The sequence below is a fragment of the Megalopta genalis genome, chromosome 12 (genome assembly GCF_051020955.1).
Source record: "Megalopta genalis isolate 19385.01 chromosome 12, iyMegGena1_principal, whole genome shotgun sequence".
In the NCBI taxonomy this organism is placed as follows: domain Eukaryota; kingdom Metazoa; phylum Arthropoda; class Insecta; order Hymenoptera; family Halictidae; genus Megalopta; species Megalopta genalis.
This window is the reverse complement of record NC_135024.1, coordinates 12,425,020-12,439,978: the sequence shown is the minus strand read 5'-3', so window position 1 is coordinate 12,439,978 and position 14,959 is coordinate 12,425,020. Positions and strand designations below refer to the sequence as shown.

The 14,959-nt window shown below is 39.5% G+C and overlaps 1 protein-coding gene across 4 annotated transcripts in view; it reads right to left on the bottom strand.

Annotated features, from left to right (window-relative positions):
* Nucleotides 1-14,959, bottom strand: part of LOC117222925 (ubiquitin carboxyl-terminal hydrolase 48) — a 137,802-nt gene that overhangs the window by 72,842 nt on the left and 50,001 nt on the right. For all 4 annotated transcript variants that reach the window (XM_033474960.2, XM_033474959.2, XM_033474961.2 and 1 more), the window contains 2 exons: nucleotides 2,205-2,335; nucleotides 1,761-1,880 (listed from right to left, as the gene is read on the bottom strand). In XM_033474960.2, the coding sequence (XP_033330851.2) occupies nucleotides 1,761-1,880; nucleotides 2,205-2,335 (251 nt within the window). The remainder of the gene's footprint in view (nucleotides 1-1,760; nucleotides 1,881-2,204; nucleotides 2,336-14,959) is intronic.

Below are 14,959 nucleotides of genomic sequence, written 5' to 3'. Positions count from 1 at the left end.
GTCGGTAGCGCAGTTATTCAGAATTATTCGAAGCAGAGTTGGCTGTTGGTGGGGTTAGAGTTGGGCATTTTTCGACGATATAGTCAGAATAAATTAGTCATTAGATACAAATGTTTTGTCGAAACTAAATGCTTTCGTTAGTCACGTTAGATACAAATACTTTCATTGGTCACAGTTAAGAACAGAATTAATTCTTAGTTACCATTAGTAATCGTGATCGTTTATAATCGTTAGTCATTAGTCATTAATAATTTATATTAGCACGACTTATCGCAATCGAATAAATAAAAATCGGACAAAAACTTTCAAATTAGAGTACTTATAAAGGCGAATTCTCATTTGTTTACTTAATACGTTCACTTAGACCAGGGAACATTATAATTATATTGTATTAAAAATTGTTGTTTACTCAAGCATGAATAAATTCATTTGTTCTTTGTGTTCACACAAAATGTAAATTTCTGTTAATTCCATTAACATAGATAGAATTATTTTGTGCTTAGAAATTGTTATTTACACAATCCCCCTACGTATTAGTAATTTTAAAGAATGATTATACATCCTTAATATTTATTTCTAGTCAATTCTTGCAATATAGTTTAATAACTAATGATTGCTCCTTATAACATTAATTAATGACTAATTTAATTAGATTTTCACAAACGACTAATGACCGAGTTATCGTTAGTCAATCATGAAATTAATGCATAATTACCAGCCATTAGCCATCGTGTATTCTACGTACAATTAATATTCTTTAACTGTTAATCATTATTACACAAACCATTGAAGTCATAATCATTAGTAACATCTTCGATTACATTTTACCCAACTCTGGGTGGGATAGATCTCCAAGATAATTACTTATCTTTTACTTTACTGATGAGAAATTATGTAAAAAGTTATTAAAATATATTTAACGGATGTTGAAGTTTTGCGTGGATCCAACGTACATACTTCCACGTTTTTTAACAATCAGAAATACCTGCTCGTTTCAAAATCTTGATCAGATATGGAGGCACTAATTTTACAAAGATCTTCTAATTTTACAAAGATTTACTTCTGATCATCAAAACCATGTAAGAATGTCTGCTGGTAACACACCGTATCGTTTACAAGTAGAACAATGATAACACTTTTCAAGGAATTTTCCTCCACGAAAGCTGAGTAAAGTCCACACTAAGAAATAGAAAGTGTGTGCAAAACAGAAAAAAAGGTATCCCTTGTTGCATTACGTATTCCACATTGTTTTGAAATATACCATGTACTGCAATTTACCATCAAATTATAAAACTTTTGGCAATTACATAAAATAAATTACTATTATAGTAGAAACAACGAAAAATCTAATAAATCTACAAGAAGCATCTTCAAAATTACGTTTCCGAAAAACTGATGAATAAAACTAAGAATGTCCATAAGTATCGTTAATTTTAGCGTATTGTTAATTAATAGACTGCGAACTTTATGCTTTGATAAAAAAGATGGATTTTAAATGACGCTCAAAACAATGAAAATATTAAAAGAATTTAAGAAAATCGATTATCACTATTTCAGCTTACTAAAATCATTAAAGACAGAATATGCGTTTCGTGTACGTTGCAATTTGATCAAGATAATTTTTATTTTGCATGAAGACCCGCAGTCTATATATCGATTAACAAAATTGCTGTTCGTATCTGTGAAAAATTCTTTCCGGAGACTACGGAGTTTTCAACTTGAAAGTTCAAACGCGCGCATAAATGGTTGCGAGTACTCACCATTAGTTTCAGCTCCTTGAGGGTGATCTCCGAGGAGACCTTGAGCTCGTGCGAGCCCTTCAGGTTCCTCCGGGTCCTCGAGGGCCTGGCGTTCTCCATCTTCGGTCTCTTTGCCGCCACCTGAGCAAACCAGAGTGACCATTACATTCCGCTATAAAGTCTTCATCTACGCATGGTCCCTCGAGCCCGAACACTTTGGCCAGCCCGAGGATAAAAAGGGAGGATCCGAAGGAGGCAGGTGTGGGCCTGTGGTCGCGCCACGGAAACGTAATGACGATTATTATCGCGAAATGGACGAGATGAGGCCAATCTCCTTATCGACCGGCATCAATCTGGACCGGTTCCAGGAGACTCGGTGACTCGGCACTATTAACAAAAATCCCTTGTCGCCGTCCCCGCGCCGCTACAATGTTGCACGGTCGTTTCTCCGTTCTTCCTACTCACCTCCGTGTCGGTTTCAGACTTTGACTCCTCGTTGTCCTCCACGCACTTCACGTAGATCGTCGCTCTGTCGTACTTCAGGCTCTCCAGACGCTCCTGCTCGACCCTGGCCAGCATGCAGGCCGGACAGAGATCTAAAGAAAAACGGAAGAAAACGCTTGTTCAGTCCTCGATTAGGTAGATCTAGAAAATTGGATTTCAGGTTCCACGAAAACTACCCCCGAAATCGATCGAAGGCCTCGTCGGGGGCCGGGCAATTTCAAGATTCCTTTAACACCCTGCCCGCGGCCACCCTTCGTTAACACCCTTCGGGGTCAGATTACATCGAGCAGCGAAGTTACAAAGTCACCGAATGAGAAAGGGTGTCGGGGCGGAGGGTAGCCGCGTGGGCGGGCATTTTGACGACGACGACGACGACGCCGACGACGCCGACGCCGACGCCGACGCCTAGCCGCCGGGGCTCTTATCCCATGTATAATAGATTGCTTACGGCCGGCGAGATTAATACAGTAATTAATAATATACGGTGACCAGAGCGGCGTAAGAAGCGGCCATTGTTGCTGGCCGGACACCGCAAAAACCGGGCTGAACGGCTTTCAGGAGCGTTACGTCATGTTCAGACAGTTGCCCGGTAAAGGGGCTGTCGGCCAACCCCCTAGAGCTACGTTCTGACCCCGAATGAATTCGAATGTCCACCGAGCCGCGCCGGGGGAGCCTAATTACGCGGGTATCGCGCCGTTTCGCGACAAGAAGAGCCACTCTCTAGCGATCGGGATCACCTAAATAAAGAACGATAGCTCGCGCGGTTACTGCCCCTCCCTCATCGATTCCTCGGCGAAGAGATCCTCCAAGGATCGAACGCATTCTTTAATGCGAGAGAAAATGATTGGAATAGTAAAGCCGGTTACTGTGGGTATCGAATAAGACATTTAATTTTTTTTATTAATAAGTAAACAAAATGAAAAGAATTTACTTATTTACTGTATATTTATCGAAAAAAACATATTCAATCTTTTTTATTCAAAAATAAACGAATTGAAAGAATTTGATGTATTATTCGATAAATATAAGGTTAATTATTAAATTCTTTCATTTTGTTAAATTTTTAATAAAGAAATGTAATATGTCTTTTGATAAATATAAAAAGTTAATTATTATATCCTTTCATTTCGTTTATTTTCTAATTAAAAAATATAATAAGTCTTATTCGATAAATACAATGTTAACTAGTAAATTCTTTCATTTTGTCTTATTCAATAAATACAATGTTTAACTAATAAATTCTTTCATGTTGTTTATTTCTGAATAAAACAATTTAACATGTATTATTCGATAAATGTAAATTGTAAATGTAAATGTTTGTGCTCGAAAGCGAATCACAGGCTCAGCAAACGATCGCCATACAATAACTAGCTCATCCCATTATCCTATTTGCGTGCTGAGAAATAGATTTCAGGGGTCGAAGCAATCCTCGATCTCTGATAAACTGCTAACGAGTCGAAGAAATTTTCTAACGACGTTCGTTTGTCTTCTGGCGCGATTGCAGGGCCAAAGTGCAAGTCTCCGCGACCAGCAAGAAGCAAAACAATCGGATTTCGGACGCCTGGACGTTTCCGGGAATCACGAAGGGATAGGAACCGGTAGATACTCGAAATGAATTCAAATGTCCACCCTTGGATCCTTCAATTACATCGTCGCCGGGAGGGTGCACACGATAGGATCGTTCGCTATCGAGTTTAATCGGAAATGCGAGGAAACCTGGGCTAATCAGGGACGCGTGGGGACGACTGAGAATCAGCGGCTACCCCTTTTCCGAGTCTTTTAACCCTATCGCTGTAAATCATCCCCTTCGGATCGGGCGACCGTGCTTTCTTGAGCAAACGTATTAGAACGAGTCGGGAATTTCAACGACACTAATTAGCTATAAAATACTAGAATAGAAAACCTTGCTGACCGCTTAAAAGATCAGAGATTCGTAGTCGAGGGCTATTACCATTTGGAATACGGTAAATTCTACCTAATTGACGCTCAATGAACAAAATGAACAATTCGGGAAGAGGAGATACGATCATTCGAGCCTTGCGGCTCGTTTTTATAATTACCGATTGTCAATAACTATAAAAACGAGCCGCAAGGCTCGAATAATCGTGTCTCCTCTTCCCAAATTGTCCATTTTTGTGCACAATCTAAAGCAGGGGTGTCAAACTCGGAAGCTAACTTGGGCCAAATAAACAATGCTTAACTTTAGGTGGGCCGCAAAAGAAATCAATGTTTATAGAAACAAATATTTTTATTTTGACTAGTACATTGTAATAAACATATATAAAGTTAAATTATTGTTTACGTCCTGATACTTGACATCAAAAATGTTCATCTCGGGCCGCGAGTTTGACACCCCTGATCTAAAAGTTAATTAGAGAGAATTTACTACATATGTTTTGCATTCTCCCGCACGAAAGTGCAAGCATGTTTAACGACTGCAACACCACCGGTGTTATTTATTCCATCCTGATGAAAAGCCAAATTAAAAAGTACTAATTAGAATGGCGAATTTCTTTGTGGTAGAGTCGTTCAACCCCATCGCTGCGAACTTTCGTACTGTAATGATTTTACGAACGCATACAATAGTAATAAGTTCGCGAATTCAAAAAGCAATTAAACAACGAACTTACGTACCATCTAGTTTTTAAAATATACAAGGTATCTCAGAATATCTATTTTAGTTTTGACAAAGTCAATAACTTTTATTATGTGAAATTTAAATGGTATCAAGTGATCAGTACCCTATAGGGGTTGTTTTTGGTATGTTATGTTGCATCGCGCAGCTTGCAAAAGAATACATTTCAGTGTGTGCTGTGCCGTGATCTTCAAATAACCTTGGACTTCGAAGATGAAGGTCAAACTTAAATTTCGTTTGTAAAGAGAATTCAGACCGTACAAAAAATGCTAGCAATTGTAAATCTGTTGAAATGTCTTTTGTAGCACAAAAAATACCGAGATAAATTGATCATGGAATTTGTGTAATGACTTTGTTCTTGGCAAACAAAATTTATGTTTGACCTTTGTCTTCGGTGTTCAAGATCATTTAAAGATCATGTCACATCACATGTTTAAATGTATCTTTTATGAACTGCACGATGCGACGCGAAGATCTATATAGTTATTTTTGTAAAAAAAAAACCTCAATGATCTTGAAAACTACGAGAAAAAAATAATATTTAAGAAAAAATAGGATACTGATCACTTGATATCATCCAAGTTGAACATAAAAAACTTTGAAATTTTTCAAAATTGAAGAAAATATTCTAGGGATCACACTTTGAGACACCCTGTACATAGGATGAGCCATTTAACTCCTTCACCTTAATTTTCCTCGTAAACTACATGTTGTATAGAAAAGTGTTTCGGACAAAAGTTGTTTGGAATGAAGAGAATCATACGCGGCAACAATTCAAATTTTTTTTTTTTTATTTTTCATTCAAATATGAGGATCATCTTGATACCATTCGAAAGTCTATTAAATGCAGACTAACAAAATATAAAGGGTTCAAAAATTGATGTTTATCGAGATATTTTTTAATTGCTTTTCAATGCAAGAAATGTTCAAAATGTTGTCAATTACAATCAATGCAAGCATGCAATAATGATCAAGCAATGCGAGTGATACATGTGTACGTGCTTCATATGTTGCCCAGTGAGCTTCATATTTCAATAAAAGACTAAAATAGCGAACAATAATTTGTTGCCGTCTATGCTCCTCTTTATACCAAATAACTTTTTTTATAAAACAAATAGTTTACAAGAGAAATTAAGGCGGTAGAGTTAAATGAGTCACTTTGTTCAGACGTATCTATAATACCATAATATAATATCATAATGTAATATAATAACAGAATAACTCTCGTTTTTTTACACAAAGTGCAACAGTGGTAGAAGCTGTTCATTTATTTCACACTGCGTTCCTCGATTATTTATTTCATCCTGATCAGAAACGATTACGATGCAGGGAAACCTGTCGATAGGCTTGTGGTAGGCGAAGTGTAGCTGGAAATGGAGGCAGTTTCGCTAACAAGATGCATTGCGCGAAGAAAGAGGGGGCCGAAAGTCGAGGAGGAATCGTAGGAGGCAGCGATGCGTGTCTCGAACAAACAGCAACCGGGTTTTATTGGCTAATAATACACAATAGGCTGTAGCGGTTCCCGATAGAGTGGAGCAACGGCGCGGATTTCCTCCTGTATTTCCCTAAAGTGCCATCCGAGGGCAGTCAAACCATAAACGGACGCCGAGAAGGGGGCAAAAACTTGAACGGGATCGAGCGGAGAAGTTTGCCACAGTCCGATTCCTCGGGATTTTATCGCGCGCGCGGAAGTGGCCCGCGCAGAACTCCCTCGTGGGACGCCCAATCGAACTTGTCTTCGAGTTCGAGACACCATAATTCCCGCGATCTCCTATGAAATCTACGAATTACGAGGGAGAATATTCGTCCGAAGATCTTCGACCGATCAATCACGCGGACAAATCCCCTCCCGGATTGCAGCGACGAAATCGCGTTGCAGTCGAGGCGATCGAGGCCAATTATATTTTTGTCCCTAGAAACGGCTCCTGCGATTTCTGGGGACCGCACCTGAGGCTCGGCGGGGGAAAACACGCCGGTGATTTCCGTAGGAGCTAATTAAGATCGATAAATCAAAGTAACAGTTTGGACAGCCGTGTCGGACGTCCCGCAGGAACTGCAGCGACACGGAAACCCGGGGATCAGCGTAATAGCGAGTCGGAAAAAAGGAATACGCGGGGTAAAAATCGTCGAAAAGGGGAAGAACGGAACGCTCGGCGGAACTGTGACCGTCCGTGAAATTGGATGATCGATGAGCTTCTCCGAAAAGCCTCGTGTTCGATTCCTTAAAAAAAAAAAGATCAATGAATAGTTCACCGTTGGCAATCTGCAGCAGAAAATTCAGAACACCAAATAAGAATGACTTTTCGATCGGAATCAAGAAGCCGCGAGATGCTTAAATGCTGGCCCACTTTCGTTCTTAACCCGTTAAGTGGAAATTAAGAGTCTCGCCCGCAAACATTTTCTGTGCCAAACTCGAATTTGACGGGCGACGTTTGAAAAAAAACGACGTTACGATATTTACACATTCCCGTACACCTTTTTTCTGTCTGAAATTGCGTCGTTATATTGTAATAAATTATTCGAAAATAAACAATATTGATCCATTACTCGCCGCAATTCAAAAATATAAAAAAAATTAAATTGAGCTTATTAGTTTCAACCAGAAGTTTACAATGATTTAAAACAAAATAGCGGGATTGTTCTCATTATTTTAATGCCTGTATCTTATTTGGAAGTTGCAGTTTTTAAAAGAAAAAAATTTGAAAAAGTGTCCCAAAAATGGGACATTGGCGGATAATGGGTTAAAAACAAATTTAAGTAGTTCGCGAATTTTGTTTACAATAATTTCAGTTATATATTAAGAATGGTTTTCTTAATTCCATTGTAACGTAAAAAGAAAATTTTTCAATTTTTGTTTGATGTTAGCATTACTTTATTAATCTGTTTTCTTACAAATTAAATAGTGCTCACGTTTATAAATGTATTAGACGAAAACAGAAATATTTTAGTCTTATTTCGCGCTAAATTAAGCTACCGATAGCAGTTTTTAAGAAAATACCATTTTGATTACTAACTAAATATTCAAAAAAGAGTTATATATTTCCATTTGAAAAAAACTGAGTCGACCTCTGTAACTCAGAATAAAAAAAATATAATCTGCGTGTACCTTTAGCTGACTTAAAGCCGTGTAAATTTCTCGTATTAAACTTTTTCGAGCCTTCAACCATTTACGAGATATTTTCTAGGACATTTATAGACATGGGCGTCCCGTATATGAAAGACGCCGATGCAAGTTGTATCGTTTCTCTATAAAAAAAGATACCACAAGAGGCCAGAAAACAAGACGCGTTCTACGGTAGAAGGCCCCCTTGATTCGAAGTTCCGCTCGCCAAATAACTTTTTCAAACGAACGAAGAAAGCGATTTTTGAACTCCGAGAACCAATGAGGTAGTTTGTTGTACGTTAGCACCGGGAATCTTGACACAACGGTGTAAAAAGCTGGTTTACATGGCAACGAAGGAGCAGGAACGAGGTTGCCGAGGAGGAGGAGCGCGTGCATAGAAGGAATTTACCGAATCCAAGGAGCGCGGTTTCCCGTTTTAAGCGCTAACGATGCCAGCCGAAGAAGGAGAAGATCGTCGCAACAATGATTTCGCTAACGAACGTCTTCGAGCGCCACAACAAAGTCGAAATATAATCCTCTTACGGATCCGGGCGGGTCGCGCGTGTAATCGGGGCTTAAAAGCGGGCATTACACGCGGCTTTCCGGATCCGCAGCCGGGACTCCGGTGTCTCGAGGAAATCGGAAGGACCTGCCGCCGCTAATGGATCCTCGATCGACGAGTTAATTAAACGGGAACCGCAGTTTCCAGCTACCTTGCTCCATACTCCGTTTACAAGCAAACGAAAATCATCCGCAACGTCTCGTCACTTGTACCACTGCATCCGAAAATAATTGCAAATATTAGGCGGTCCCATAAGTCCGTGCCGTGCACACGGTTATACTTTTCACGATGCGGTTTGTAAACATGGAGTCCAGTTCGAGATTCGAGAGGAAAAGTTACCGAAGCATTTCGTTCTTTACAGAATAAGCCGCGTGCTCATTTTCAGCATATTATACTACACGAGTTTCGCAAAGGGATACCGCATGGATTGCTGCAAACAATATTTGTACTATTCACGGGGAAAGTCCATCGTTCCATAGGTGCAGAAAATACTACGATCGATTTCGTAAAGGAAATTTTGATCTTTAAGATCAACCACATCCAGGTCGGCTGAATCAACCGTATGTTAGAGCGGTGACCTGCGTCAAATTGTCTTTTAACCAGTGAGGGAATCGATCCAGATATTATTGATGATATTCAATCAATTCAATGCCAAAGTACTGAATAGCAGGTATCGATATGTATCGAAATTTTAAATACGTATGTTATAAAAATATTTTTTATACTTATACACTTAATAAAGAATATCAAAGCTACCTCTAATGAGTACACTCGTCGCGAAGAAATGACAATATTTTGGGTTATGACTAGATTGCAGAGTTTATGCATTTATAATAAAAATAGATCTGCGAAAATACTGAAAGAATTTAAAGGCATCTATGTATTATTTTCAACTCATTGAAATCATTAAAAATGGAAAAAAATATCTATTTTGACGAAGATACCTTTTATTTTGCATAAAGATCCGCAGTCTAGTTACGAACAGTATACTTGTCAAAATTAATTAAATGGTTAAAGAAGAGTCTCCATAATTTCAACAATCTCAAAAAAAGTATGGTAGATTTAGTGTTAAGGAACATGACCTAATAGAAAGCACTAAGATACGTATCATGGAACGATTTTTTGACTATTTATACCATCGTTCGATGGATCGATGTTTCTAAATAACTTAATGAACAAAAACTAATATGCGTAAACTGGTAAAGTACGAACATGTGCCTAATATGGAACACCATTCTCGTACCATGGATATGAAACACAGATGCCAACTGTTCCATAAATCGAGACACAGAAAAAATTCAAGTACACAATACGTTCACAGTATGTTCTTGCTTAGAACACACGCCTAATAAACATTTTTGTTTACAGCTATCTGTTACATAACGGTATTTGTGTGAGCGAATTTATAAAGAACTATGTTTAAAGATATGAATAGAATTTTTATATCCATCTTCATACGCTCTTATTATTGCATTACCTATCTGTGCTGTTGTTTCAACGAGGGGCCACAATTTGGCCGTGTTTCATAACAGGTACTTTTACCTTAGTTCCCCTTATAAAGTTAGCAAAATACTTGTCGGAAACCGTGAGAATACTTCCCGAGCAACCTGAAATTCGCAGGAGGGAAAAAGCGAACTGGAGCACCGGCTGGAGTCCGGCGATCCGGACGATTAGGCTTCTGGATTAACGAAGGCTCGTCGCTGTCAGTGCCGCGGAACAACCCCAGGGCCGTTGTCGGAGGGGAGGCAGGTTCTAAGTGAGCTTTATCCTCGTTTTATCTTGTTTTCCAACCGCCCCGCGATCCCCTCGCGAGGACGAGCATCGGTCATCTAGGCGCTCCATTTAATCCCGCTGGAAAAGAACCCCCGTCGCGCGGAGGCAAGTGGGGGATATCCTGCAGGATAAGGAGCAAGACACGAAGGGAGAGAGAGAGAGAGGTGGGACACCGGCCAGGACCACGGCCAGGACGAGAAACCGGCGGGACGTCGCTAATTCGACCCTTCGAAACTTGACCTGCTCTCGACTTTCCGCGCGTCTACTTCCGCCCCGAATTTACGGCGATATCTCCTGCGCCGCGGACTGATGAGTCCTCTTAATTGTCCGTGGCTAATGTCGCTATTTTGCCGCAGTCCGGATCTTTTTCGCGTAGCTGTTCGAGCATCTTAGATCGTCCGGCGAAGAATTTCTTCAGCGATCGTTCGATCTCAAGCAGACGGAACGTGCGATTTTTCACGATCAGCTGGGATAGCTTGGGACACTCGACGGTCCCAGAAAAATACGGGTATCGTTAAGAATTCATTATCATTAAGAATTCGACAGACAGAATAACGTTTCCTCGAAGACAGTTTTCCGTTTCTGCAGTTGAGACGATTTTTAGACCAGGTACAGGTGACCGTGGTCTTTTCATGGGCAGAATATGAATTTTCAGAATGGCAGCAGATTTTTCAACAGTGGGAATATTTAAGCCTGGTATCCATATGCGCACTAAAAATGGGTGGGAAGCTTAGTTCCCAGTGCCTATGAAAGGATTAAAATTGCTAGAACTATCAACTTAATTGATTAATATATACGGGTAAACGCTTACTTTTATGATAACAGAAACAAAAATTATGTTGAATAGCGGAGAATCAGTGAATGAGGTAAACAGTTTGTACGGACCTGTTATATATGTCATTTTTATCGCTATTGTTGTCAGTGAATGTATACAGTGATGTGCATAATTATAGACTCGAAGTAACTTTTACATTGTTACTGACATCTGAACGAAAACTTAACAAAATATCCTATTTGTATATTTCCATTTTCTATTATTTTTAATATAGAAATATACAAATATGGTGTTTTCTTAAGTTTTTGTTTAAATATCGCTAATACTGTAAAAGATACTCTGAGTCTATAATTTTTGGCAGCACTGTATTTCTGTCGAAATATAAAACATCAATATTGTACCGGTATTATACTGATAATACTACTCAAAAACCTGGTACATATGTATATTATTATAAACATGCTGTTAATTACTCTGACTTCGGTATCGTAGCAATTATGGTATTGCATATTAGTCGTCGTTAAAGAGTAATTTTGAACGATTCGAACAGTGATTAACGATTAACACTAAGCAAGTGTATTTCTCGTTTCGTTTAACTAATTAAACTCATTTTTTCTTTAGTTCTAGTACCTGCTACAGCCAAATTCATACTAATTAAGGGACTTTTACGTTCTTTTATTTCGGAGTCATGAACACCATGAGTCGACGTTTTTTAAAAGCGACTATGAGAGTATGCAATGCCACTAATTTCAACTTTTGTTTGTTCCAAAAAATGTTAAAGCGTCGCCGAGACACGTACAAATAAACCTTGTCAATTTGACTGCAGAAGGTATAATAGTTTTTTTGCAAAAAAATTTTCTAACGAGGTTAAAAACACACGCATCTCGCACTAATATACCCAGCAATTTGATCCGAAAAGGCGGAGACGACTATCTTAAAAGCAACTGTATCTTTAAAAACTCTCCCATAACTTTGTTAATATTCATCCAAAAAAATCGAATGAACCAAAAATCATATTAAAGTTTATACTTCCTATATTTTAATCCTTTCTATTATCTTTATCGCAATCGGTGTCTGAAGCGTAAAATCGAGGTATAAGAAAGTATGTTAATTTGAAAGAATTTCTTGATATTAATTAACCACTACAAGCTATAAATATTTGTTTACGTATAAATAGATTAAATAAGTTAAATAATAAACAATAAACATCAGTCTGTAAAATTTTCTTAAAACACTGAAAAATCGATAGCAAATGAAATGTTCTTTCATGAGTGGCTCGAAACGAAACGCTCCGTCAGTGAGGACGCACAGTCCTACGCGCTAAATGTGGCGCGATGAATCCGGAAAAAATTTTAACGCCATTGTAATCACGAATCTTTCCCGAATACAATGATACCGATAAAACTGCTCGAATGAACTAGAAAGTACAACAGAATCGTTAATGAAGTTTGAGAATCGCACAGGATGAGTAGATTTTTCTCTGCTTTCAAAGTTTAATAATTACGCAAATATACATGTTAAAAAATCAACACCTACATGGAGCTGTAGTTTAAACCAATCTTAAAAGCTCCCACGAGCAACAATCAGTTCGATAGCGAACAGATCGATAGCGAATGACAAATGTTTTCATGAGTGACTCGGAACGAAATCAGAGTCAGAAAATCTTTAAACTTTCAAGGTACACTGTTGTCAGAGTTGCCTAAAAAAAAGAAGAAAAGTTGATACATTGTTCGCCATACATTTTACTGTGTTCGGGAAACAAAAATTTATTGGATCATGCAAACTCTTGAAATTCGTCTCAAATCGGCCACTGTGCGCCGCTTTCCTAACAGGTGAAGAGTCGAACGAGGCTTCGGGCGCAACGTGGAAGGGATCAGGCGGGGAGAGACGAAACTCAAGCAAACAGAGATCCATTTCGGGATGCTGGGTGTCCAGCGAACAAGTCGCAAAGTCGTGTCCATTGGTCCGGGAATGCATATATTAAGACGTGTCCGGCGCACTTGTCGCTGCGCGGGGAGCGCTAACAAATGTCCCTCCAGAAGCGTTTGACCCCCGACAAAGACCACCCCCGCAGACTAAATCTCCAGCCGAGGCAGGGCCGTCGTTCATCGCAGCGACCCGTACACCGAACTAATCAGCAAATTCGTGTTCTAAATCTAAATCGCCGACCGAATATTAATTCGAGACCGGTCTCTGTCTCTGTCCCTCCGTTCCTCCGTTTCTCGGACCCTCGGCCGCAGCTTCTACGGGACTTCTCTTCTCCTCCGTCCACAGTTTCGCCTAGGTTTTGCGATACAGACAGTGCCGTAGCTAGCCTGATTTGTGGCAGCGGTGGTAGGAGCGCCGCGGAACGCTTCCTAAGCGATATTTACGAGCGGCGTTCACGGAATCGGAACGCCGTGGTCGCTTTTAATCGCGTCGAAAAGCCTGCCTTCCCGGAAACCGATTTCGAGTCCGAGGCGCGAGAGTAAAAACGACGCCCGACGGCGCGACTCGCAACTGCAGTCGCGACTAATTCGATTTCCTGCTCCGGGTTCTTCACCGGAGCTCGGAGACCTGTCTAACTTTACCGTCTTCATCGGCGCAGCTCCCAAATCCTGGGAACGTGGTCAGAACCCTTAACCCGTTAACTGGGGAATTAACTTTCATTCGACTGGTTTCACGATGAAGATCTTATTTCGCTGTGAGAAGTTACGAGTAATAAGAAAAATCGCTTTTGGCTTGTTGAATATTTACTTGGACAAAATATTTGATGACATATTTATCAAATACACAAATCGAATATTTCCAATGTAGAGAAAGTTAATGAAACAACTTGAAGTAATTATTCCGCGGCTGTTAAATGTATAGCCTGTTCTCTGTTGCACAGGTTTTCTTTAGTATAACCTGAAATCTTTAGTTTGCTACATATAAAAACGTAATAATATAGTTGGAAACTAAACGATGCACATTCGAAGCGTTATCATATGGACACGCCAGATTTTAATGGGCAACAGCGCACGTAAAATGCAACGCGCAGCACATATTACTTTTGAAAATCTCTTCATGACGAAAAAAGTCGTCATTCACGTTAGAGTTATTATTCGAAATATTTCGTCATACTCCATTAACAGATTAAAGATAAACTTTCTCGTAAAAGTTCATTTTAACCGTTGTTTTATATTTCAGTCATTTTGCGGTACTTTTCATTAATTAATAATTAATGAAAATGAAAACAAAGAAGTTGTACCAAAAGTTTTGACCCAAACGTTCAATGAACTATTTTGGTACCTCTTACCCGACATTTTCCCGCGGCAACAGTCTTACAAGTCTCCTATTTTAAATAGTTTATTCTCTATAAAATATTAGGTTTTCATGTCAATATACAGGGTGTCCCAAAAATGTCTCGCAATCCGAAAGTGGCGGGTTCCTCGGATCGTTTGAAGCAACTTTTTCCTTTACAAAAATTTTCTCCGAGGCACCATTGACGAGTTATTAACGAAAAACAGTGACCAATGAGAGGCGAGCTCGGCTGGCGCGTGGCGACCGAGCCAATGAGCTGAACTGGGCTTCGTGCGCTGATTGGCTGGGCCGCCTCGCGTCAGCCGTACTCGATTCTTATTGGTTACTGTCTTTCATTAGTAACTCGTTAACGGTGCCTCGGAGAAAATTTTTGTACAGGAAGAAGTTGCTTCAAATGATCCGAGGAACCCGCCATTTCCGGATTGCGAGACATTTTTGGGACACCCTGTATATGCATATATCTTAAAATTAGTACCCAAAATACAAGCCTCGCATTGTATTAACGAGTGTGGATAGGGTTTCAGCCAGCATTATCTTTTACACCTATGCAACCCTCCCCCTTTCCTTACAACCCTCGTCCGTCCGA